At 46.6% G+C, this 25,926-nt stretch overlaps 1 protein-coding gene and 1 non-coding gene across 5 annotated transcripts in view; both read left to right on the forward strand.

Moving 5' to 3' along the window:
- Positions 1-25,926, forward strand: part of PRELID3A (PRELI domain containing 3A) — a 152,034-nt gene that overhangs the window by 108,280 nt on the left and 17,828 nt on the right. Inside the window, exon 1 of one of the 4 annotated variants that reach the window (XM_032293425.1) lies at positions 19,965-20,073. The exons of the other annotated variants lie outside the window; for them this stretch is intronic. Coding sequence (XP_032149316.1) covers positions 20,042-20,073 — 32 coding nt within the window. The 5' untranslated portion in view covers positions 19,965-20,041. Of the gene's footprint in view, positions 1-19,964; positions 20,074-25,926 lie in introns of those variants that run through there. 4 annotated transcript variants of the gene reach the window in all.
- On the forward strand, positions 11,747-11,808 carry LOC116561649. The gene has a single exon (XR_004273539.1). It is a non-coding gene; the product is annotated as a U7 small nuclear RNA (small nuclear RNA).

The raw sequence follows: 25,926 nt of genomic DNA on the forward strand, positions 1-25,926 counted from the left end.
TGGTGTTTTAGTCATGAAATCCTTGCCTATGCCTATGTCCTGAATGGTTTTGCCTAGGTTTTCTTCTAAAGTTTTTATGGTTTTGTGTCTCATGTTTAAGTATTTAATTCATCTGGAGTTAATTTTAGTGTAAGGTGTCAGGAAGGGATCCAGTTTCTGCTTTCTGCACATGGCTAGCCAGTTTTCCCAACACCATTTATTAAACAGGGAATCCTTTCCCCATTGCTTGTTTTCGTCAGGTTTGTCAAAGATCAGATAGTTGTGGATGTGTACCATTGCCTCCGAGGCCTCTGTTCTGTTCCATTGGTCTATATCTCTATTTTGGTACCAGTATCATGCTGTTTTGATTACTGCAGCCTTGTAGTATAAGTAGTATAAGTTTGAAGTCAGAACATGTCTGCCTCCAGATTTGTTCTTTTTCCTTAAAATTGACTTGGCTATGTGGGTTCTCTTTTGGTTCCATATGAGGTTTAAGGTGTTTTTTTCCAGTTCTTTGAAAAAGGTCACTGGTAGCTTGATGGGGATAGCATTGAATCTGTAAATTACTTTGGGCAATATGGCCATTTTCACAATATTGATTCTTCCTAACCATGAGCATGGAATGTGTCTCAACCTGTTTGTGTCCTCTCTTATTTCGTTGAGCAGTGGTTTGTAGTTCTCCTTGAAGAGGTCCTTTATGTTCCTTGTTAGTTGTATTCCTAGGTATTTTATTCTCTTTGTAGCAATTGTGAATGGCAGTTCATTCTTGATTTGGCTCTCTTTAAGTCTGTTATTGGTGTATAGGAATGCTTGTGATTTTTGCACATTGATTTTGTATCCTGAGACTGTGCTGAATCTGCCTATCAGTTTCAGGAGATCTTGGGCTAAAACAACAGGGGCTTCTAAATATACAATCATGTCGTCTGCAAATAGAGACAATTTGACTTCCTCCTTTCCCAACTGAATACCCTTTATTTCTTTTCTTACCTGGTTGCTCTGGCTAGAACTTCCAATACTATATTGAATAGGAGTGGTGAGAGAGGGCATCCTTGTCTTTTGCCAGATTTCAAAGGGAATGTTTTCAGTTTTTGCCCATTCAGTATGATATTGCCCATGGGTTTTTTTGTAAATAGCTTTTATTATTTTGAGATACATTCTGTTGATACCTAGTTTATTGAGAGTTTTTAGCATAAAGTGCTGTTGAATTTTGTCAAAGGCCTTCTCTGCATCTATTGAGATAATCACATAGCTTTTGTCTTTGGTTCTGGTTATGTGGTGAATTACATTTATAGACTTGCGTATGTTGAAACAGCCTTGCATCCCCAGGATGAAGCCTACTTGATTGCGATGGATAAGCTTTGTGATATTAAGTAGGATGAAGCCTAGTTGATCGTGACGGATAAGCTTTATGATCGTGATGGATAAGCTTTGTGCTGTTGTAATCGGTTTGCCAGTATTTTATTGAAGATTTTTGCATCTATGTTCATCATGGATATTGGCCTGAAGTTTTCTTTTCTTGTTGAGTCTCTGTCGGGTTTTGGTATCAGGATGATGTTGGTAGAATTCGGCTGTGAACCCTTCTGGACCTGGGCTTTTTTTTTTTTGGTTGGTAAGCTATTAATTGCTGCCTTAACTTCAGCCCTTGTTAGTGGTCTATTCAGGGTTTTGGCTTCTTCCTGGTTTAGGTTTGGGAGGGTGTAAGTGTCCAGGAATTTTTCCATTTCTTCCAGGTTTACTGGTTTGTGTGCATAGAGTTGTTTGTAGTAATCTCTGATGGTGGTTTGTATTTCTATGGAATCTGTGGTGATATCCCCTTTATTGTTTCTTACTGCATCTATTTGATTCCCCTCTCTTTTCTTTTTTATTAACCTGGCTAGTGGTCTGTCTACTTTATTGATCTTTTCAAAAAAAACCGCTCCTGGATTTATTGATTTTTTGAAGGGTTTTTTGTGTCTCTACCTCCTTCAGTTCTGCTCTGATCTTAGTTATTTCTTGTCTTCTGCTAGCTTTTGAGCTTTTTTGGTCTTGCTGCTCTAGCTCTTTCAATTTTGAAGATAGGGTGCCAATTTTAGATCTTTCCTTGCTTCTCATGTGGGCATTTATTGCTATAAATTTTTCTCTAGACACTGCTTTGAACGTGTTCCAGAAATTCTGGTATGTTGCGTCTTCATTCCTGTTGGTTTCGAAGAACATCTTTATTTCTGCCTTCATTTCATTGTTTATCCAGTCGAGATTCATGAGCCAGTTGTTCAATTTCCATGAAGTTGTGTGGTTCTGAGTTAGTTTCTAAATTCTGAGTTCTGATTTGATTGCACTGTGGTCTGAAAGACTGTTTGTTATGATTTTCATTCTTTTGCATTTGCTGAGGAGTGATTTACTTCCAATTATGTGGTCAATTTTAGGGTAGGTGTGATGTGGTACTGAGAAGAATGTATATTCTGTGGATTTGGAGTGGAGAGTTCTGTAAATGTCTATTAGGTTTGCTTGGTCCAGTTCTGAGTTCAAGTCCTGGATATTCTTGTTAATTTTCTGTCTCATTGATCTGTCTAATATTGACAGGGGAGTGTTAAAGTCTCCCACTATTATTGTGTGGGAGTCTAAGTCTCTTTGTAGGTCACTGAGACCTTGCTTTATGTATCTGGGTGCTCCTGTATTGGGCACTTATATATTTAGGATCATTAGCTCTTCTTGTTGCATTGATCCTTTTTCATCATGTAATGCCCTTCTTTGTCTCTTTTGATCTTTGTTGGTTTAAAGTCTGTCTTATCAGAGACTAGGATTGCAACTCTTACTGGGTTTTTTTGCTCCCCATTTGCTTGGTAGCTCTTCCTCAATCCCTTTATTTTGAGCCTATGTGTATCCTTGCATGTGAGATGGGTTTCATGAATACAGCACACCAATGGGTTTTGACTTTTTACCCTATTTGCCAGTCTATGTATTTTGATTGCGGCATTTAACCCCTTTACATCTAAGGTTAATATTGTTATGTGCGAATTTGATCCTGTCATTTTGATGCTGCCTCATTGTTTTGGCCATTGGTTGATGCAGTGTCTTCATTGTGTCGATGCTCTTTACCATTTGGTACGTTTTTGGAGTGGCTGGTACTCGTTGTTCCTTTCTATGTTTAATGCTTCTGTCAGGAGCTTTTGTAAATCAGGCCTGGTGGTGATGAAATCTCTGAGCAATTGCTTGTTCATAAAGGATTTTATTTCTCCTTCACTTATGAAGCTTAGTTTGGCTGGATATGATATGTACATTCAGGAACACCTATCAAACGTAGATTACATTTGATAGGTGTTCCTGAATGTACATAATCCCATATTTCACATAATCCCATATTTCTTGGAGGCTTTGTTCATTTCTTTTTACTCTTTTTTCTCTAATCTTGCCTTCTTGTTTTAGTTTATTGAGTTGATCTTCAATCTCTGATATCCATTCTTCTGCTTGGTCGATTCGGCTATTGAAACTTGTGTATGCTTCATGAAGTCCTTGTGTTGTGTTTTTCAGCTCCATCAAATCATTTATATTCCTCTTTAAGCTGTTTATTCTCATTAGCATTTCGTCAAACCTTTCTTCAAGGTTCTTGGTTTCTTTGTATTAGGTTAGAACATGATCTTTCAGTTCAGAGAAGTTTCTTATTACCCACCTTCTGAAGACTGTTTCTGTCAATTCATCAGACTCATTCTCCATCCAGCCTTGTTCCCTTGCTGGTGAGGAGTTGTGATGCCTTGGAGGAGAAGAGGCGTTCTGGTTTTTGGTGTTTTCATCCCTTTTGTGCTGGTTTCTTCCCATCTTTGTGGATTTATCTACTTGTGGTCTTTGTGGTTGGTGACTTTCAGATGGAGTCTCTGAGTTGGCGTCCTTTTTGTTTCTGATGAAATTATCTCTTTCTGTTTCTTAGTTTTCCTTCTAACAGTCAGGACCCTCTGCTGTAGGACTGCTGGAGGTCCACTCCAGACCCTGCTTGCCTGGGGCAGAACAGTAAAATGGCTGTTATCATTGTCCCAGAAGGATACCTGCCAGATGTCAGCCTGAGCTCTCCTTTATGAGGTGTATCTTTGGTTATAACAGGGTGGGGGAGCTGCTTGAGGAGACAGTCTGTCCCTTATAGGAGCTGAAGTGCTGAGCTGTGAGCTCCATTGTTCTGTTCAGAGCTGCTGGGCAGGTACATTTAAGTCTGCTGCAGAGGAACTCACAATCACCTTTTTTTCCAAGGTGCTCTGTCCCAGGGAGGTGGGGCTTTATTTATAAGTTCCTGACATGCTGTTGCCTTTTTTCAGAGATGCCCTGCCCAGCAAGGAGGTAGACTAGTCACAGTCTGACAGCAGAGGCATTGCTGAGCTGCTGTGGGCTCTGCCAAGCTGCTGTGTGAACTTCCTTGCAGTTTTATTTATAGAGTTATAGTTAGAACTGCCTCAGTAATGGCAGACTGTCTCTGTAATGGTGGACTGCCTTGGTATTGGTGGACTGCCTCGGTAATGGCGGACTGCCTCGGTAATGGCGGACTGCCTCGGTAGTGGAGGACTGCCTCGGTAATGGTGGACACCCTTCCTCACCCACAGAGCTGGACTGTCCCAGACCCAGCTGTGCTTGCTGTGAAACTCTCAATCCAGAGCATTTCAGATTGCTAGGCTAGTAGAGGTGGGACCAGCCAAGCCAGATCACCTGGCTCCCTATTTCAGTCTCCTTTTTTTCAGTTGAATGGGTGACTCTGTCTCCCAGGGATTCTGGTCACCAGTTGAAATGGCACCCGGATTTGTGTGAGTTTTTGTGCGGAGACCCGCTGCGCCGGCTGAAACAGCTGAGCTGGAGACTCCTGGGGCTTTTTCTCCTGGGAATCTCCTGGTCTGTGGGCAGTGAAAATTCATTTGGAAATGCGGTGATCACTCACCCTCTGCGTTTTAACTGGGAACTGCACTCCAGAGCCGTTCCTATTCAGCCATCTTCTCAAACTCCTGAATTAAAGTGATCTGCTTACCTCAGCCTCCCAACATGCTGGGCTTCAGTAGTGAGCCACTGTGCCCAGCCCTTTTTTCTTCTTTTTTATTTTTATTGTTCTGTTTGTTGTTTGTCTGTTTTTGAGATTAGCTCTCGCTCTGTTACCCAGGCTGGCATGCAATGACGTGGTCACCACTTGCTGCAGCCTCAATGTCCTGTTCACAAGCAATCCTCCCACCTCAGCCTCTTGCATAGCTGGGACTATAGGACCTCGTGATCCACCCGCCTAGGCCTCCCAAAGTGCTGGGGTTACAGGCGTAAGCCACTGCACCCAGCCAGTAAACATTATTTTTTATAAAATCATTTACTTGTGTTTTGAGGCTGGGGCTTGAGATCACTCAGGCAGCGCTGTGAGTAATATGGTTGCCCACTAGGTGGCAGGAGAGGCCCATAAATCTCTAGACAGCACCATGCATGTCCAAGAAAATCTTCCAATGTGTTCACAAGGCTGGTCTCGACTTTATAAAAATGATTTTTCTGTCGTTCATTGTTCATCTCCGCGAACAACTTAATGATGTGTTTTCTATAAAGTAAAGCTGACATCATCTTTTCCAGTGGTGGTCTTGGTTTGTGCTACTGTTCCTGACAATGGCCTCAGGTAAATGAATAGGAAAGACACATTGTCCACTTGATATCTTCCAGATGATCATGAATATATCTAGGAATGGTGTCACTGACACCAGGGTGCTAGTGCATGAATGTCACGTTGCATGAATAACAACTGCAGAGCGTTTGGAAGATTCTTTATCACCCTTTTACTTGGTAGTGATCAAATATTTTTCTAAAAGTTTTGGCCACAATAGTATACTTAAATCATAAAGTTTCTAGAATTTCCCCAATTGTATCTTCTTGCAAAAAAAAAAAAAGTGATGATTGCTTTGGTACGCCAGACTCCTTAGTCATCAGCCATCTTTTGCGTACAGTGCCAAAATCCCTAAAGGCATTATGGGAGAGGGCATTTGAAAGCTGAGAAGGAAATGGTTTGTTAGGAACCTAGCAAGAAGCTCTATAAGCTAGATTGGATAGATAGAACTAAAGTGCCCAGGAATAGAAGTAAGGAGCAGAATGTAAGATGTGTATTGAAAAGACTTACTTTACTCATTCTTCTTTTTTTTTTTTTGAGACAGTTTCACTCCTGTAGGTGTTGAAAAGAGGAAACACATTACAGAAAGTAAAAGGGATGTGCTCTGAGACAGGGTCTCACTTGTTGCCCAGGCTGCAGTGCAGTGATGTGATCATAGCTCACCATGACCTTGAACTTCTGAGTTCAAGCGATCCTCCCACCTCAGCCTCCTGAGCATCTGGGACACCATGCTCACGCCACCATGCCCAGCTAATTGTTCTATTAAATATATTTTTTTTCTTAGTAGAGATGAGGTTGGCTATGTTCCCAAGCTGGTCTCAAACACCTGGCCTCAAGCAATTCTCCTTCCTCAGCCTCCCAAATCACTGGGATTACAGGCATGAGCCACCGTGCCTGGCCTGCTCTGTTTTAATAATATGCCTGTGCATCTCGCCCATTTGCATCTCCAGGTGGTTGTGAAGTCAGTAAGAGAACATGTCCTTGGATTTGGGTAATATTCTATAAGTTCTTAGAATAGCTAGGTGCTGGCAAGTAGCTAGGTACTAGTAGCTAGCTATCTCTGCACCTTGCTCTGACAACGTGGCAGGTTGAAGTCGCTGTAAATAAGGTCTTTACTATCACTGTATTTGAGGATCAGAGAAACATTGGAGCCTGAGTTTTGTTATAGTCCTGGGGTGATGGATGAAGCAAATATTCATGACAAACAGGAAAGAAACATCCCTCAGAATCTCCTTACCTACTGGGAGATGGGTTTTCTCTCTACGTTAAAGCAAACTTTCTGAAACAGCAGTTTTCAAACTTATCTTGGGCAACAGTCTTTTGTAAAAATGAAAATTTGACATGGAATTTCAATGTACAGAATCTGAAAATATATAAACACTGCTTGAAAAACCCCTCAGTTTACCCCCGACCTGGTCAATAAGGTCATAGTGCTTCCCGGACATGGCATGAATCACACTAGACTAGATGATCTGTCAGTAATTACACTAGCCAGAGCCCCCGCCGCCCAGGGCCAAGCCACTCCCAGTTCATAACTTCCTTAGGAGTCACCCTTGACTCACTGAACAAGCAGTGTTCAGGTGACTACTGTTTGCCGCAGCCTGGGTTAGACCTTGGGTATGCAAAGATGAAGGAGGCTCAGGTCTCTTCCTTGAGGAGCTCAGAGTCCATGCAGAACTACTTCTAAACTTTAGGGAGCATCGTAATTGCCTGGGCTGCTCATTACTATGTATTATTTCTGGGTTTCACCCAGAAATGCCCACTCAAAAGGTAAGGGGTGGAGCCTAGAAAGCTTCATCTTTAATAAGCACTCATCTAGTGGGAGAAACAAACAAACACATGCAGTAATGAGGACACAATGTGCTGGGCGTGGGGAGGCAGCGGGAGGACTGCAGGATGAGGGAGGGCGTGAGGAGCACCCAGGCGGGCATGATGACACCTGGAGGACGTGCCGGCAGCGGGAGCCCCAAGGGGCAAGTCACAACTGCCTGGCTGTTTGAGTCTTCCAGAGGAGTGACCCAGAGCCAGGGCTGAAGGGGGCTGCACAGGAGGGCCGGTCATACAACAGCGACCCAAGAGGAGCTCGCACATAACGTGTGCTGCCTCGCACGCTGTGCTGAGAACCTCACACATGCTCTCATTTCATTCTCACAAGTCCCACCAGGTAGTACTACTAGTATTCCCACTTCACGAATGATGTTGATGTTTAGTAAGATTAAGTGACCTGCAGAAGGGGAAGTAGGACTAGAACCCAGGTTTGTTCCTTTCCAAACCCATGTCTTCAACTATTAAACCCTATTACCTTTTTTTTTTCTTTTTCTTTTTTTTTTTTGAGACAGAGTCTTACTTTGTCACCTATGCTGGAGTGCAATGGCACGATCTTAGATCACTGCAATCTCAGCCTCCCAAGTTCAAGCGATTCTCTTGCCTCTGCCTCCCTACTAGCTGGGACTACAGGCATGCACCACCATGCCCAGCTAATTTTTGTATTTTTAGTAGAGACAGGGTTTTGCCATGTTGGCCAGGCTAGTCTCGAACTTTTAACCTCAGGCAATCCACCCTCCTTGACCTCCCAAAGTGCTGGGATTACAGCCATGAGCCACCACTCCCGGCCCCTATTGCGTCTTAAAGGATGTAGTCAAGGGAATGGACCAAAACAATCTGTAAGAGGTTAATTCCAGAGGGCTTGATGATTGGTTGGCTGTAAGGAGTGAGCAGTCACTCCCTATTCTCCAGCCTGGGTGCCTGAGTGATGCCACTGAGTGAACAGTGCCTCCTGGAAGAGGAGTGTGCTGAGGAAGGTAGGCTGGGTAGCTGCCTAGGGAACGGCCTGCAGGTAGCTGGATGTGTGGGTCTGAAGCTTGAGTAGAAATCTGAGATAGAGATGTTGGTTTAGGAATCAGTGGAAACTGTGAAACTCAATGAGTTCACTCAGAGAGAGAGGTGTGAGTGAGAAGAACCGAAGAACGGAGGAGAAGTGGAGTGTGCAAAGGAGGGAGTGAAAGGGAGTGTCTTGGAAGCCAAGGGAGCGGAGTTTCGGGAAGAGCCACCTGAGTTCAAGTGCCATCGGGGGTCCAGAAAGACGAGGACTCAACAATACCCACTGGATTGGCAAGTTTGATGGTTATTGACGACCTTAAGGAGACAAGTGGCAGGAGCCCCTTACAGCACGTCACAGAGCTAAGTAGGAACAACAGCAAGCTGGAGAGAGCAAGCGTGGACCATTCTTTTGAAGGGGTTGAACGAGACGTGAGGGGAACAATTGCAGGGCATGACGGGGTGGAGCAGCCTGGAAGGCCGACTTCCAGTGCTCCTCTGCACAGGTTGGCATTTACTGCCATAAACTTCTAGGATGGCAAGTGTAATCCATCCTTTGCCTTGTGAAAATGGGCTTTTGCAACCAGGCAGATGACTGTGGTTCTCAAGCCAAAGAAATGGAGAAGAGGCATCGCAGCAAGAGATAAAGGTTAAGGATGAATCTTTCTCCAAAATTCTCCATTTCCTGGAAGTTTCACTCCTAGTTCCCACACCTGCTGGTGACAAGACCCAGTCCTGATTTCCGTGCCCAAGAGGCTCAGCCAGGGGCCAGAGGAACAGCTGCATCCTGGTGTGATTCCACCAGCCAACAGGTGGCCATCTGCCCTTCTGGGTGGCATCTTTCCAGTTCTACAGAAACTATAAAACTGAAACAACAACCAAGGGACTGCTGGGCATCGCTGAGTCAGACCTGTGTGTCACCTGGGCGCCTGCACACCCTGCGCCAGCCTGCAAGGGCCTTTCTGGGCTGCTGTCCAGAGCGCATGTGCTGTGCTACGGCTAACTCTCCGTAAGGGCCATGGGGTGGGCCATGTCCATCTCTGCTGGAACGCTTCTCTAAAAAAGGGCATGGCTCCACTTACTATTTACTTTAAAACAATACATCTTATTCAGCTGGAGTGGTGGGCGATTGAGGATTGCTCCTTTGTTTCCCACAAAACCCAGGCAATCCCATCAGGGTTTGTTTGGGGTGGGCAGGGTCCAGGTGGGTGAAACAACAGAAATGCTGAGACTCCTGTGGGGAGCCACAGACAGGTGCAGGGCTGAGAGGGAGAGTTGTTGTTGTCTCTTTTTTTTAAGTCAAAAAACTTAGCCATATTTATAATCAAAGGTGGGATGCAGGGTGGAAGAAGCCAAAATTTGAGAAGAGAAGACTAGCAGGGAGGGTCCCCCAGGGACAGCTGGGGAGGGGGACGTTATCTGAGAACAGATGGCAGTGAGGAGCTTGGCGTGGGTCCAGATCGTGACAGCATCTCCTGCAGAGGGGACATCTGCCCTGTGTCTGACACTGCACCAGTACTCAGCACCACTCGTGGGCCGTCCCATACCATGAATGAGTGGTGACCCAGTGTGGGCCCCGGGCAGCCCCACTCCAGAGCATGTGCCATTAACCAGCACAAACCAACAGCTTCACAGTATCTAACCAAGGGCCCAAAGGCTGTAGTAATCACACTTTTTGGCTTAATTTTCTCTCCATGAAAAGGAGCAAAGTAGAGATGGGGTTTCACCATGTTGCCCAGGATGGTCTCGAACTCCTGGCCCCAGGTAATACACCCATCTCAGCCTCCCAAAGTGCTGGGCTTACAGGCATGAGCCACCTTGCCTGGCTTTAAATTTTCTTTCTTGCTGTTGATTTTTGCCCTCCTGCTGGCATTGAGATGGCCACACCAGTTCCAGAAGCTAAACAACGGAGAAGGCCTGCTGTTCGGACCAAGGGCCTTTGTCCCGCCAGCCTCTCGGCAGACACTCGTGTCTCCTGGGCCTGCACTGGGTGCTAACTGAACCAGGCTCCTAAGTGAGCCTCAGACCCCCAGACCAAAAGGCAGCCCTGCAGCAAGGGTGGGCGGCTGCCCTGAGCCACTGAGTATGACGTGGCTACTACCACAAAGTCAAGGTTCTGTTGGGGAGAAAGAAGGTCCTCAGGACGGGATACTGGAGTTTCAGATTTTTGAGGTGAATGAGTTTAAAATGTAAGCAAGAGGCTGGGCGCAGTGGCTCACATCTGAAATCCTAGTACTTTGGGAGGCTGAGGCAGGCAGATCAACCTGAGGTCAGGACCAGTGTGACCAACATGGTGAATCCCATCTCTACTGATAATGCAAAAAATTAGCCAGGCGTGGCGTCTCATGCCTGTAATCCCAGCTCCTCAGGAGGCTGAGGCAGAAGAATCGCTTGAACCCCGGAGGTAGAGGTTGCAGTGAGCCGAGGTCGCGCCATTGCACTCCCAGCTGGGTGACAGGGCAAGACTCCAGCTCAAAAACAAAACAAAAATTGTGATAAGGAGAGGAAGAACTAAAGTCAGGGCCAGGCACGGTGGCTCACTCCTATAATCCCAGCACTTTGGGAGGCCGAGGTGAGCAGATCATCTGAGATCAGGAGTTTGAGACCACCCTGGTCAACACAGTGAAACTCCATCTCTACTAAACATACAGAAATTAGTTGTGCATGGTGGTGGGCACCTGTAACCCAGCTACTTGGGAGGCTGAGGCAGAGAATAACTTGAACGTGGAAGTGGAGATTGTAGTGAGACGAGATTGTGCCACTGCGTTCCAGCCTGAGAGTGAGGCTCCATCTCAAAAAAAAAAAAGACAGGAAGGCCCAGGGACCACAGGCCTCTAGGTGGGTTGTCCATGGCGATATTGACATTGCCCAGAATTACAGCAAAAGGTGGCAGGGGCGTGGAGAGGGACACAGCAAGCCAACCTGCCAGAACCCAGAAGTGGAGGGATGCCAGAGAGGAGCAGGTGACAGACAAGAGGAAAGTGGGTGGGTTGTGCTTCTTTTCCTTCTCCATGAACCGCATTGACTCTAAGCACCTTAATTCTGAGCAGGTTTCATCCTGCTCTCTGCATAGGCGCCCATGTCACTCCTGTCTAGGGCAAGGGCTTCCTGCCTGGCCTCCCTGCCTGCCTGTCCTCCCTCTACTGCCTGGTTTCCAACCTTTGCTGCATGCCAGAATCCCCGGGGGAGCCTCTTAAAGCCTAATGCCCAGGCCACACTGTGGTCCAGTTGAAGGAAAGTCCCTACAGCTGCTTCCAGGCATCAGTGCTTGCCAGAGCTTCTAGGGTTATCCATTATCATGCAGCCCAGGTTGGAACGACACCTCTGCCTGTCCTCACACTGCCCATTCTCATCTCAAAAGCCAGGTGGAAGTGGTACAGCTCTTTTAGAATTTGTCTAGCAGGTTTTTTTGTTTTTACTGGAAAATCCTCCAAAGGAAAAAAATCAAAATAAAAAGGCAGTAGGAGTAGGTCATTCCCATTCATTCAAAAAACAGTTGTCTGGCTAGCACAGGGACTTCTCACCTGTAGTCCCAGCACTTTGGGAGGCCAAGGCAGGAGGTTTGCTTGAGCCCAGGAGTTCGAGATCAGCTTGGGCAACATAGCGAGACCCTGTCTCTACAACAATTTTTTCTTTTTAATTAGCTGGGCATACTGCCTGTGGTCCCAGCAACTTGGGAGGCTGGGGAGGGAGGATCACTTGAGGCCAGGAGAAGTTGAGGCTGCAGTGAGCTATGATTACACTACTGCCCTCCAGCCTGGGCGACAGAGTGAGACCCTGTCTTTTTTTTTTTTTTTTTTTTTTTTGAGACAGTCTCGCTCTGTCGCCCAGGCTACAGTGCAGTGGCATGATCTCGGCTCACTGCAACCTCTGCCTCCCGAGTTGAAGCCATTCTCTGGCCTCATCCTCCTGAGAAGCTGGGATTACAGGCATGTGCCACCACAGCTGGCTAATTTTTGTATTTTTAGTAGAGATGGGGTTTCACCATGTTGGCCAGGCTGGTCTCGAACTCCTGACCCCATGATCCTCCCTCCTCAGCCTCCCAAAGTGCTAGGATTATAGGCATGAGCCACCGCATCCAGCTGACCCTGCCTCTTTAAAAAAGAAAAAAAAAAAAGTTGTTCAGTCGCTAATACTTTCCAGGCACTGGGTGTATAAAAATGAAAAATACATGAGTGTCCCTCCCAACAAAGACAAACAAAGACACTTCCCCAGGGGACAGAAGTATACATAGCATTGTGGTAGGCGCTATGGCAGAGGACAGCGCCATGGCATCCCGGGAGTCACCTCTAAACCCGAGGCGGGGAGGAGGCCAGACGCACTCCCAGAGAGGAGCCCTTTCGCCTCAACCATCCTCATCTCCACTTGACTTTGGCTTCCCACAGATGGCCAAGCCTGCTTCCCGGATCTCACTGGTGTTAATTGGTTTTCCCTCACAAATCTCAAATTCTAAAATATGTCTAAGATCGCCATGAATTATAAACCCTTTTATAATTCATGTGACAACTTAAGCCATAAGCTGTGGCTCCTGTCTCCCTTTGTGGCCTCAACTCTTACCACTTGCTACAGGACCCTACAGTCCAGCCTCCAGCTTCTGGGTCTTGTGTATTCTGCTCTCCTCCAGGGACCAGCACAGAGGAGGGCTCTGTGAGTGGAGGAAACCGAGCCAGCGCCTGGGATGAAGAAGGTGAAGGCATGTGCAGGAAGCACCATAGCCCAGGTAAGCTGACGCCAGTGCACCTAGGTCAGGGAGGGATCTCCTTTAGTGTCCTCATCTCCCAGAGAGCTGGTCAAACCAGTTCCTGGGCCCCTCCGCAGAGATGCTGCATCCTGGGTGTGAGGCGGGGCCTGAGAGTCTACCTTGCCAACACACTCCAGGGCAATGCAACCGGCTGTGGACCATGGGAGGTGACACAGAGTGAGGAGCAGGGAGAGACCAGGCTAGAGAGATGAGCAGGGAGAGATGGGGCTAGAAGGCGGACTGCAAGAAGCTGCAGCTGTCAGCATAGGACTTTAGGATAAACTTTATTTACTTACCGTGTATCTCCTATGCTTCTCACTCTGGAAACAGCAAGAAGAAAAATAACATAGTTCTTGACCTCAGAATATTTTTAGGCCTGGTGCAGTGGCTCATTAACTATAATTCCATATAATTCCAGTGCTTTGGGAGGCTGAGGTAGGAGGACTGTTTGAAGGCAGGAATTTGAGACCAGCCTGAGCAACTAAGCAAGACCCTGTCTCTACAAAAAAGAGGAAGAAGGAGTAGGAGGAGGAGGGAGAGAAAGAGGAGGAAATAAGAAAGAAGAAAAGAAAGAAAAAGGATTCAGGCATGGTGTCACGCCCCTGTAGTTCCAGCTACTCAGGAGAGGAGGCTGAAGCGGGGAGGATTCCTTGAGCCCAAGAGTTTAAGGCCGTGGTGAGCTATAATCATACCACTTCACTTCGAGCCTGGGCCACAGAGAGAGACATCATTTTTTAAAAAAAAGTTAAGTTTTTTAGCCCAGTGGGAGAAGCAGAAAAATATGCAAATAATTTTAACACACAGTGGTGGGTCTCACGGAGGTGCATCTGGGTGGATGTGTAACTGCAGAGGAGTGACCACAACTGCCCCAGGGCTTAGACGACCAATGGAATTCCAACAGCAGGTGTGAAACAGATTTGAGGGTGAGGCCAGATGTGGTGGCTCACACCTGTTAAACCCAGCACTTCTGGAGACCGAGGCTGGTGGATCACCTGAGGTCAGGAGTTCAAGACCCGCCTAGCAAAATAGTGATGAAATATCATCTCTACTAAAGATACAAAAACTAAGCGGGCATGGTGGCTGGTGGCAGGTGCCGGTAACACCAGCTACTTGGGAGGCTGAGGCAGGAGAATCGCTGGAACTTCGGAGGCGGAGGTTGCAGTGAGTCGCGGTCGCATCACTGCACTCCAACCTAGGCTACCAGAGCGAGACCCTATCTCAAAAAAAAAAAAAAAAAAGATTTGAAGATGAGGGTGGTGGGGAAAGGCAGAGAACATTGAGGCTGTTGTAATAGTCCAGGGATTGAAGGCTGTTCTCATTTCATTCCAGCTTTCCACCTGCCCAGCTCCACCACTACACAGTGTGTCTCTATACCGAGGAGCTACCTGATTTGGGACTCAGTCTTCCTACAAGACAAAAAGAGAAGACGTGGCTGCTCCACGTGGTCCAGACCTGGAGCCAGTGAACCGAGCTCTCGCCATGCCGCACAATCTCCTCAGCCTCATGTTCAAAGTGCTTTCTTTAGAAATGCTGATTGTAAATGATGACACCTTTTAAAAAACAAAATTCAATTAAATTCAATACATATTTATTGGGCACACACTTCGTTTAAGTTCCTGATTTAGACAAATCCATTCCCACCCCTGAGAACCTCATAATCTGTAGGAGGAGAGGTAAATAGAAACAGCTGAGAATGATCATGTAAAATCCACACACAGCCTCTTGCACACATATCCCAGAAAGGAAAGGACAAAGCTTTGAACACATTCATGCCTTTGGCTTGGGAAATGTTGAGGATTTGGAGAGTATCAAATGCAGTACATTCTGTTATTGAGAGTTAGGGAGCTCAAGCAATCTTCTACAGAGATATGAAAAGATAGGTTGAAAAAATGTCTCCAGTTTATTTGGAGTTTGTTATTTAGGAAAAAATGCAATTTAAGTGTCCCAGGGTTGGCTGGGTGTGATGGCTCATGCCTGTAATCACAGTGACTCAGAAGGCTTCAGTGGGAGGGATGCTTGAGCCCAGGGCTTCAAGACCAGCCTGAACAACATAGCAAGACCCCATCTCTAAAAACAATTTTTTTTAAATTAGCTGGAATGGTGGCAAGTACCTGTGGTTCCAGCTACTTGGGAGACTGGGGCAGGAGGATCTTTTGAGCTGAGGAGGTCAAGGCTGCAGTGAGCCATGATCACGCCACTGCACTCCAGCCTGGGCAACAGAGAAAGATCTTGTCTGAAACAAAACACAACAAAACAAGATAAAAACCCACAAAAGTTACAGGTTGAAGTAGAAAAGGTGGTAGTAAGATTCACAGTAAAATAATGGGAATCACTTATGTACTCCATTTACTTTGTCATTGCATTTAAAATCTATGATGCAATATACAATCGTATGAATAATGTAATTTAAAACCAATGAAAGGCTGGGCGCAGTGGCTCACACCTGTAATCCCAGCACTTTGAGAGGCCGAGGTGGGCAGGTCACTTGAGATCAGGAGTTTGAGATCAGGAGTTTGAGATCAGCCTAGCCAACACTGGTGAAACCCCATCTCTACTAAGGATACAAAAAATTAGCCAGGCATGGTGGCAGGTGCCTATAGTCCTAGCTACAAGGGAGGCTGAGGCACAAGAATTGCTTAAACCTGGGAGGTTCATGCCACTGCACTCCAGCCTGGGTGACAGCGCAGGACTCTGTCTCAAAAAAAAAAAAAAAAAAGTGAAAGACAGAACTGGTAAAAAGAAATCAGATCTGGCTTAAATTTGGGATCTGCTAAAACAGTGGCTCTGTGATACATTGTAGCAAGTCAATGGATAGCCTCTGCCTTAGGCAAAGTGATGAATATTAATCACGGTCTATTAAAAAGCTCCTCAAATTTAAGCAATCAAGTGGCCAGAATCAAATTTGGCATATTTTAAGAGCTCTGGTCTTCCAGTCAGATTGCCTTGTTTCTAACTGCAGCTGTTACTTCCCAGCTGTGTGTTCTTGGACAAGTTACTTGACCTTCTTGTGCCTCAGTCCCCTGGACAGTACAATGAAGATGATCATAGTAGTATCTGTCCATGGGATTGTATGACTACTAAATGACTCACTCCACAGCAGAACAGTGCCTGACCCAAGGCAAATTCTTCATCAGCACTGGGTATTATAATTATGATCATGCTGGTGTTAAGCATCCAGGTTTAGGGTCAGGATGTATCTAGGAGATAACTCCCGACAAAGTTTTCAGAGATCCGGGAATCCATTGGTGAGGGTGGTTGCAGTGTCTCATGTCCGAATATTTTAGAAAAGAAAAGGCTAAGAGGCCGGATGTGGTGGCTCATGCCTGCAATCCCAGCACTTTGTGAGGCCGAGGTGTGTGGATCACTAGCCCAGGAGTTTGAGACCAGCCTGGCCAACATGGTGAAACCCTGTCTCTACTAATAAAGTACAAAAATTAGCCCCGGATGGTGATGCATGACTGTAGTTTCAGCTACTCAGGAGGCTGATGTGGGAGGACTGCTTGAACATGGAAGGCAGAGGTTGTAGTGAGCATTCCAGCCTGGGCAACAGAGTAAGACCAAGAAAAAGAAAGGAAAGAAAGTTGAAAGGAAATGAAAGGAAAGAAAGCGAAAGAAAGAAAGGAAAGAAAGAGAAAGAAAGAAAAGAAAGAAAGAAAGGAAAGAAAAAGAAGAAAGAAGAAAAAAGAGGAAGGAACAGAGGAAGGAAAGAAGGAAGGAAGGAAGGAAAGAAGGGGGAAGAAAGGAAATGAAAAAAAGAAAAGGCTAAGGGATAGTTCTCTGGCTAGTTTTAGCTACTGATAGGAGAAATACGAGTAAACCGTGATGTCCACACGTGGATGCATCCAATTATTACCACACAGCAGTGGGGTAGGCAGTATGATCCTCATTTGACAAGTAAGGAAACTGATTGGATGAATGACTGTTCCACAGCTAGATCTGTTCCTACTCCTAGGGGATAATAAATGGCAAGACTGAGCTTTGGAATCAGACAGATGTGGCTTTGAATTCTGGGTGGGCTAACTCCTAGATGTGTGACCTGGAACAAGCACGTTGGCTCATGTCTTTTCAATAAATACAGTCCTTAGCCCAGTGCTTGTCATACAAGAAGTGTTCAACCGCTGGCCCAGTGATAATCTTGACTCACTGCAGCACAGTGGGGAGGGGGAATCTTGTAACCTGGGTTCTCACCTCAGCGTGTGATCATGAGCTTTAAAACCTGCTTGAACTTCAGTTTACCCATTTGTAAAACAGGGAGAATAGCACCAACTTTGGAAGTTTTCTGAGCTGAATGCCTTAGGAGGTAGAGGTCAATGTGAATGGGCCCAGGTCTTTTGGTCATGCCGTGTGCTCTTCCACTTTCCTGCCTCACTGCACAAATCAGCTCCCCATGCCCGCAGGACTCAGACAAGGGCCCTGCCCTCTTGCCCCATCTCATCCTGGAGAGGAGCACCCTCTTCTCAGAACAAGCATCTTACTTTGCACTTGACTTTGTTTATGGCAGCGCAGGGTAATTTACAAAGCTAAAAAGTAGTTGATCTAGCGGGCGGGTACAGTGGCTCCTGCCTGTAATCCCAGCACTCTGGGGAGGAGGTGAGAGAATCACGACGTCAGGATCAAGACCATCCTGACTAATACGGTGAAGCCCCATCTCTGCTAAAAATACAAAAAATTAGCTGGGCATGGTGGCATGCGCCTGTAGTCCCAGCTATTTGAGAGGTTGAGGCAGGGGAATCTCTTGAACCCGGGAAGCGGAGGTTGCAGTTAGCCAAGATCGCGCCATTGTACTCCAGCCTAGGCAACAGACCAAGACTCCATCTCAAAAAAAAAAAAAAAAGTTTATCCTAGTGCAAAAGGGAGACTCTTTTTCCTTAGCAGATTTGCTGTAGAAAACTTGTAATAACAAATTCTTGTTCTGTCTTTTTGAGATACGTGTAAATGTGTTTTAAAGCTAAGTAAGATTTCCCCCCAGTTTTACAACTCAGGAATGTATTTTCCCAAAGGATGACTCGGGAGTCATCTCTTTGAAATGGTATCCCTGTCTCCCATTTTCAAGGGACGGTAGGAGCCCAGCTTCCAGAGAGCACCTGGCTTCAAACTGTAAACCTACTTCCTGTTATAAAGATACAAAAAATTGATTTTTCCTTTGGATAAAGGCAATTAACAAACGCAAATGGCCACCGCATTTACCAGGGACCAGTCCATCATCAGGAGAATTGGGACGAACTCTGCGACAAATGGTGTAGTGGAGTCTGTGGGTAACCCCCCATATAGGCACCGAGGAATGAGAGCTAAGCAGAACCCTGGCACAGTTAGGGCTTGAGGAATATCTCACTTTATAGCGTTACTGCTCAGCTATTTCCTTTTATAATCATATATTAGTTTACAGAATTAGGGCTTGAAGAATCCCTTTATCTAATTCTCTATATATAATCATATAATAGTTGATAGTATCAGTGCCTAAAGAAAATTTCCCTACATATATACCTATAATTATATCTTAGTTCATAATCGGAGGAATGCCTAGAGTGGACACAGTACAGAGCATGAATTAAGGAATAAGCAGCTTATAATCGGAGGAATGCCTAGAGCAGACACACTGCAGAGCATGAATTAAGGGAAAAACAGTTATACCAGGACAAGAATCCATGGCCCAGGAGGCAGCATTCAGTACTGTAAAGATAACACGCTGTATGGCAGGCTTGGGGCAAGAGGCACTCCTCCTGATAAAGGAGTTGTAGTGCGCGGTGCTGCAGGCGTTGAACTTGCTCCAGTTCTTGTGGAAGGCCACCCTCAGAACGGCAATCCACCTTGGTGACTGTGAACTTTATCAGCTCTTGCTACTGTGCTGCTTGAAAAGCACCTTCCCATAGAACCCATTGGAAGCTGCCAGAAGGTGGCGGTAATCTTGACAGCTTTGTCACTGCTATGTGACTTAAAGAATCCTATAAATCTTAGAAGTAGTTTGCCATAGATAGAAGCATTGCACACTGCACCCTCTTCACTGCGCACGGCCCACCTTCAAGCCTCGGTGACCTAATGGGGGTGGACCCCTTACTGCACACGGCCCTTGCCTTCATGGGAACAGGTCCCTTGCTGTGCACTGTCCACCTCCTGGCCTAGGTGACCTAATGGGGGTGTACCCCATGTTTTATTGCTCACGACCCTATCACTATCCTTAAAGATGATTTCACTCACTGCCCTGCCCCCTAACCTATACACAATAAATACTCATGCTTCTGGACATTCGGGGCCTCGCCTGACACCACTCATAGGTGGCATTGCCCCCTGAGCCCAGCTGCATTTTCTTTCTACTTCTGTGTCCTGTCTGTTTATTTCTCGGATCCTGCGCCTCATTACAGCATAAGGCTCACCCCACGACCCTGTGGGGCCCTCAGCCCTACAGGAGTCCCCTCCCCAGAGGCCTGTCTTGTTTACCTGGGAGCATGCATGGGGCAGGTTGCGTCCTCCCGACTGTTAGATATAGGCTGAGATTTCTGTCTTTGCAGCCTATTTGGCTGACTGGTTGCGATGCGCATCACATGCTGGTTTAATGCTTGTTCAAAACCCAAATTGCAGTGGGGTTTTGAGGGTTGGCAGGTTTGTTTTTCATCACAGGTCCCCGAGGGTAGAAACCAGAGTGGCAGGACAGGGCCTTGGGAGAATTTGGACAGCGGGAGTAAGGACGAGGCCAACCCCCAGCGCCTGCGGCACGGCGCACCCCGGGTAACAGCGCAGGTCCAGGCTGTGCTGCAGCGGGGCGGGCACAGCTATTTTTAGCCGCCGCAGCCAGCCCGGCCACGTGACAAAGTGGGCGGCACCCAAGAGCGCTCCGCCCACGGAGGCCCCACCCACGCGGCGCCAGGAGCCGCCAGGCCTGGAGCACCCGCCACTGGTCCCAGAGTCCGGGCCCCGCGCCGGCGGCTATGAAGATCTGGAGCTCAGAGCACGTGTTCGGGTGAGGCCGGGCTGCGGGCTGCCGGCCCCGGTGGGGCCGCCCGGATGCCGGCTCCTGCTCCGGAGCCCGCTGGGGCGGCCAGGGAAAGGCTGGACCTCAGAGCGGGCCTCGCGGAGCCCCCAACCCCGCGCCGGCAGTTCCCCGAAGGCGGCCTCGGCGTCCCGGAGAGAGGCTCGCGCGCCCCCAACCCCAACCCTCCCCTCCCCCCAGGGACCGCGGTTGGGGCGAGGCGCTGCGCTCGGTCCGGCCTCTTCCCCGGTGGGCGCAGGGGCCTGGCAGCCGGCACTGAGGCCCTGCTGGTGGTCGGCGGCGGGGGTGGGGGCGGCCGGAGCGGGGAACGGGGGTGGCTGGAGCCGGGAGCGGGGGCCTGTCGCTAGATGCTCTCTTGGGGGCCGGGAGGGCAGAGGCCTGCAAGCTAGCGCCTTTGCTGAGGTTGTCATAAACGTTCCGCGCGTTTCACGGAGGGCCCAGGGCGGGCTGTGAGCTTCGGAGGAAGCTAAGGGGAAGAAGGCATCTGGGGAGTCCTGGTCCTGAACTCACTTACAGGCACGGAAGGCCTCCAAGCCAGCGTGGGAAACCACGGAACTGTTAAAAAATGTCCCCCAGGTACACGGATGGAAGTAGAGGTCATTATCCTAAGTGAAGCCAGGCCCAGAAAGACAAGTATCGCATGTTCTGACTCCTAAGTGCTTGCTAAAAAATGTGTTCACATGGATGGAGAGAGCGGAACGTCAGACGAGGGAGACTCTGAAGGGTGAGGGGGTGGGAGCAGGGAGGATGATGAGAAATTGGTTAATGGGTGCAAGGCACCTTCCTGGTTAGTGCATACCCTAGAAGCCCTGATTTGATCACTACGAAATCTATGCATGTAACGAAACTGCACATGTACTCCAAAAATTTGTACAAATAAAAAGAAAAAAAAAAATGTGTCTTTCTGACCTAAGTGGTATCTTCTCCTTAAGTCACTGATCTATGACACACTGAAATTATTATTTAATATTTATTTACGGGAACAAAGATTTGTAAATTATCTTACCCCACTTAAGCATTTTATTTTGGGGGAAAAAAAAGTACTGTGTGGAAGGGAAATTGTAATCTTTTGATTTTTTTTTTTTTTTGAGACAGTCTAGCTCTGTCACCCAGGATGGGGTACAGTGGCGCAGTCTCGGCTCACTGTAACCTCTTCCTCCCGAGTTCAAGTGATTCTCGTGCTTCAGCCCCCAGAGTAGCTGGAACTACAGGTGTGGGTCATCACACCGGCTAATTTTTGTATTTTTAGTAGAGACGAGGTTTTGCCATGCAGCCAGTCTGGTCTCGAACTCCTGACCTCATGTGATCCACCCGCCTCCGTCTCCCAAAGTTCTGATATTACAGGCGTGAGCCATTGTACCTGCCCTGACTTTTAAAATGTAAATTTACAATAAAAATATACCAAGTGGTTTCAAAACCTGTGAAATTATTTTTCATGGAATCTTTAGACTTGATGGGATCTAATTTTTTGAATGGCCTGCAGTGTTTCCCAAGTGGGGTTCCTTCAGCAACCCACTCAGGTCCTTCATCACTGAGCCATCTGGATGCCTTAGATAGTTAAGTCATTGTATACCAGGAGTGCCCAGTCAGTTGGAGCTCAGTTTTCTCATGGAATGGCCAAGGTCTGCCATAGAGGTTTGTGAAATGTCCATGGACAAGCACAAATGAATAGCCAGCTGTGAAAACATCACAGTTGATGCTTTTGAAAATTGTTGCAGCTGCTAACTCCCATTTATTTTTATTTTATTTTATTTTTTAGATAGTCTTGCTCTTTCGCCCAGGCTGGAGTGCAGTGGCTCGATCTCAGTTCACTGCAACCTCCGGCTCTTGGGTTCAAGCGATCCTTCTGCCTCAGCCTCCCGAGTAGCTGGTTTTACAAGCATCCAGCACCATGCCTAGCTAATTTTTGTATTTTTAAGTAGAGACGGGGTTTCACTATATTGGCCAGGCTGGTCTCAAACTCTTGACCTTGTGATCCACCCGCCTCAGCCTCCCAAAGTGCTAGGATTACAGGTGTGAGCCACCGCGCCTGGCTCCCATTTATTTTTTTAAACTTTACTGAAGTATACTTTACATGCCATAAAATTATACACATTTTAATGTACAATTCAGTAATTTTTACTAAGTACGACCGTCACACACGCAGTCTTAGAACACTTCCATCGTTCTGCAGTGGTGCCCCAGGCACATTACTTCCCGTTTTACCCCATTTTCACCCCCGCCCCAGGCAACCAGAATCTGCTTTCTGTTTCTGTGAATTTTTCTTGTCGGGACAAATGTCTTCCTGCAATATGGGGCGTTTTGTGTCTGAGTGCTTTTTGAGGCTCACCATGTGGTAGAGGGTCAGTACTTCATTTCTCCCGTCCTGTCATTCATTTTGTACTCCTGGCACCCCGCCAGGACCTGGCCCCTAGCAAGTGCTCAGAAGGGGTGAGGAATCTCATATGGAGGCCAGATGCACTTTCAGGACAAGGGCAGCTATCCACCAAAGGAATCCCAGTCATCACTGGAGCTGCTGCGGACTAGGTGCTGATTCTCAGCAATAGATTTTTGAACCTAAAAGCAAAGGGCGGTAATGGAGCCTGACAAATGTGGAATGTGGCTGGCTGAGGATGCTGTCACTGGCCTGTGGCTGGACAGATTATAAACGATGTGGCACCATGAGCTGGCATAGCATCCAAATGACAGTACAAATTGGAAACCTGGCTTCCTGGCTGGACTCTGTGCAGTTTTTACCTTGTTTCATCTATTGAAATCCCTGATTGTTTTCCTTTGAGGATTATAGACTTTTCTTTTTCTTTCTATGCTTTAAAAAAAAATGTTTGTTGTGCTGTTAGGTGAACATTTGATTGGAAATTAATAAATTTACTTTTTTTTTTTCTTTTTTTTTTTTTGAGGCAGAGTCTATGTTGTCCAGGCTGGAGTGCAGTGGTACAAATTTGGCTCACCACAACCTCTGCCTCCTGGGTTCAAGCAATTCTTGTGCTTTAGCCTCCTGAGTAGCTGGGACCACAGGTGTGTGCCACCACGCCTGGCGAATTTCTTGTATTTGTAGTAGAGACGATTTCACCATGTTGGCCAGGCTGGTCTCGAATTCCTGACCTCAGGTGATCTGCCCGCCTCGGCCTCCCAAAGTGCTGGGATTACAGTACTTTTGAAATGAAGAAATAATTAGATACAAACATTTTTGATGTTATCAAGTTTTCTTCCTGTGTCCACATCAAGAAGAAACTCCACAGGCCCTGAGATCACCCAGCAGACAGCAGGGTAAACACTCGGACATAAACAGAGAGCCCTGGGGAAACCCAGCTGAATTAATGTGTGTGTTACCTAGACAAGGGTGAAAGTAGTTTAAATATAATTTAAAATATAGGACCAAAATATAGAAAGGCACATTTAAAAATAAACAGGGTTTAAAATGTCTTCCAGCATTGAATGAGGTTTCAGGCAGACCTGACAAAATCTTGAATAACGGACCCCATCACAAGTAGATTTCCAGCAGGATTCAAAGCTGCACACACCTTTGATTCCGACAGCTGCTGGGAATGTCTGGCAATGCCCGTCTCAGCAGGAACGGCTTTGGGGTACCGGGAGTCATGCCTAAAGCAAGCTTGCCTTCTAGCCAGGAGCAGGGAAGAGAAATTGAACATTACAGATGAGTTAAAGCCCACTCTTCCCTCCCCGCTGCTGTTCCATTGTGTCTCCCTCGCTGCAGGGAGCTATGAGGATGAGTTTGGTGGGCATTCTTCTCAGGGGCTCTGCGTTCCACGGGTCCACTTGACTGCTTCTGTGTATATGCATGTGTCATTATTACATGTGTCATATTATTTTCTTTTCTTTTTTTTGTGAGACGGAGTCTCACTCTGTCACCCAGGCTGGAGTATAATGGCAGGATCTCAGTTCACTGCAACCTCTGCCTCCCAGGTTCAAGCAGTTCTCCTGTCTCAGCCTCCTGAGTAGCTGGGATTACAGGCGCCTACTACCATGCCTGCCGGCTAATTTTTCTATTTTTAGTAGAAACAGGGTTTCACCATGTTGGCCAGGTGGGTCTCAAACTCCTGACCTCAAGTGGTCTACCCACCTCAGCCTCCCAAAGTGCTGGGATTACAGGCATGAGCCGCTGTGCCTGCCCTATTGTTTTTCTACAATCCACCCATATGAGATGACTATAGATGTCTACATAAACATATGTAGGTATAGATAGATTATAATCGCTGTATGAAAGTGCTACTATTTATCCTTTTCCTTATTGAAGGACATTAAGTTTTCCCCTTATTACAAATCAAACTGCAGTGACCAGCCCTGCGTCTGTCTCCCACTCACTTAATCCAGCCTGGGCAACAGGCTTAATTAAGGGCCCACTTAGGCCAATGGATTTCAAGCTCTTCAGCCTCAGGACTTCTTGACTTAGCAAAACCCTAAACAGTTTTGCTTATGTGGGTTATACCTGTCAATATTTACCATATTAGAAATGAAAAATGAGAAATTGAAAAAATAAATTTATTAAATTTAACAATAAACCTATTGTGTTAACATAATGTTTCTGAATAAAAAACTGTATTTTCTAAAAATTAGTGAGGGGAGTGGCACTGTTTCCGTTTTTACTAGTATCTATAATATCTGGCTCAATAGAAGATAACTTGATTCTCATACCTGCTTCTGCAGTCTGTGTTTGGCAATATATGTAGTTTTGGTTGAAGTGTATGGATAAACCCCAGCCTCACACAAATACGCAGTTAGAAAAGGTGGGAGTATCTTAGTATTCTTTTTAAGTAATTGGGGCTATTCTTTGCTGCTGTGATAGAACAAATGTGGTTTCTTCACACTTAGTTGGAATACAAAACCTGAAACGATAATGAATAGAGTAACAAGCTCAGAGGCCTAGGCCGGAGGATCACTTGAGTTCAGGAGTTTGAGATTAGCCTAATAGACTCCATCTCTACAAAAAGTAAATACAAAACTTAGACGTGGTGGCTTGTACCGGTAGTCCCAGCTGCTCATGAGGCTGCAGTGACAGAGCCACACCATCTCTTTTTTTTTTTTTGAGACAGGGTCTTACTCTGTGGCCCAGGCTGGAGTGCAGTGGCATGATCTCAGCTCACTGCAACCTCCCTCGCCCGGGTTCAAGGGATTCTCCTGCCTCAGCCTCCCGAGTAGCTGGGATTATAGCTGTCTGCCATGCACCTAGCTAATTTTTGTATTTTTAGTAGAGACGGGGTTTCACCATGTTGGCCAGGCTGATCTTGAACTCCTGACCTTGTGATCCACCTGCCTCAGCCTCCCAAAGTGCTGGGATTACAGGCGTGAGCCACCGTGCCAGCCGCACAGCATCTCTTAAAACAACAACAAACCCATTGGCCTGTCTTGTACACGAATGAGTTTTTAACCCAAGTATGACTTGATAACGTTTGGAATATAGGCTGTCATTGAGCATGCAGCATAGAGCAGTCGTCCAGCTCCTGGTAGCAGATACAAGTTTTCTAAAATTTCAGTGATCACTTTATTTTATTTGTATATTTTTTTTCCAAGACAGGGTTTCACTCTGTCACCCAGGCTAGAGTGCAGTGGTGTGATCTTGGTTCACTGCAACCTCCGCCTCCCAGGTTCAAGCACTTCTCCTGCCTTAGCCTCCCTAGTAGCTGGGATTACAAGGGTGTGCCACCATGCCTGGCTAATTTTTGTATTTTACTAGAGGTGAGGTTTTGCCATATTGGCCAGGCTGGTCTCGAACTCCTGACCTCACGCCTTGGCTTCCCAAAGTGCTGGGATTACAGGCATGAGCCATCCTGCCCAGCCAAATTATCACTTTGAAGCTCAAATTTT

This window comes from Sapajus apella, unplaced genomic scaffold (assembly GCF_009761245.1).
Source record: "Sapajus apella isolate SASKATOON/1434 unplaced genomic scaffold, GSC_monkey_1.0 scaffold29, whole genome shotgun sequence".
Lineage (NCBI taxonomy): Eukaryota > Metazoa > Chordata > Mammalia > Primates > Cebidae > Sapajus > Sapajus apella.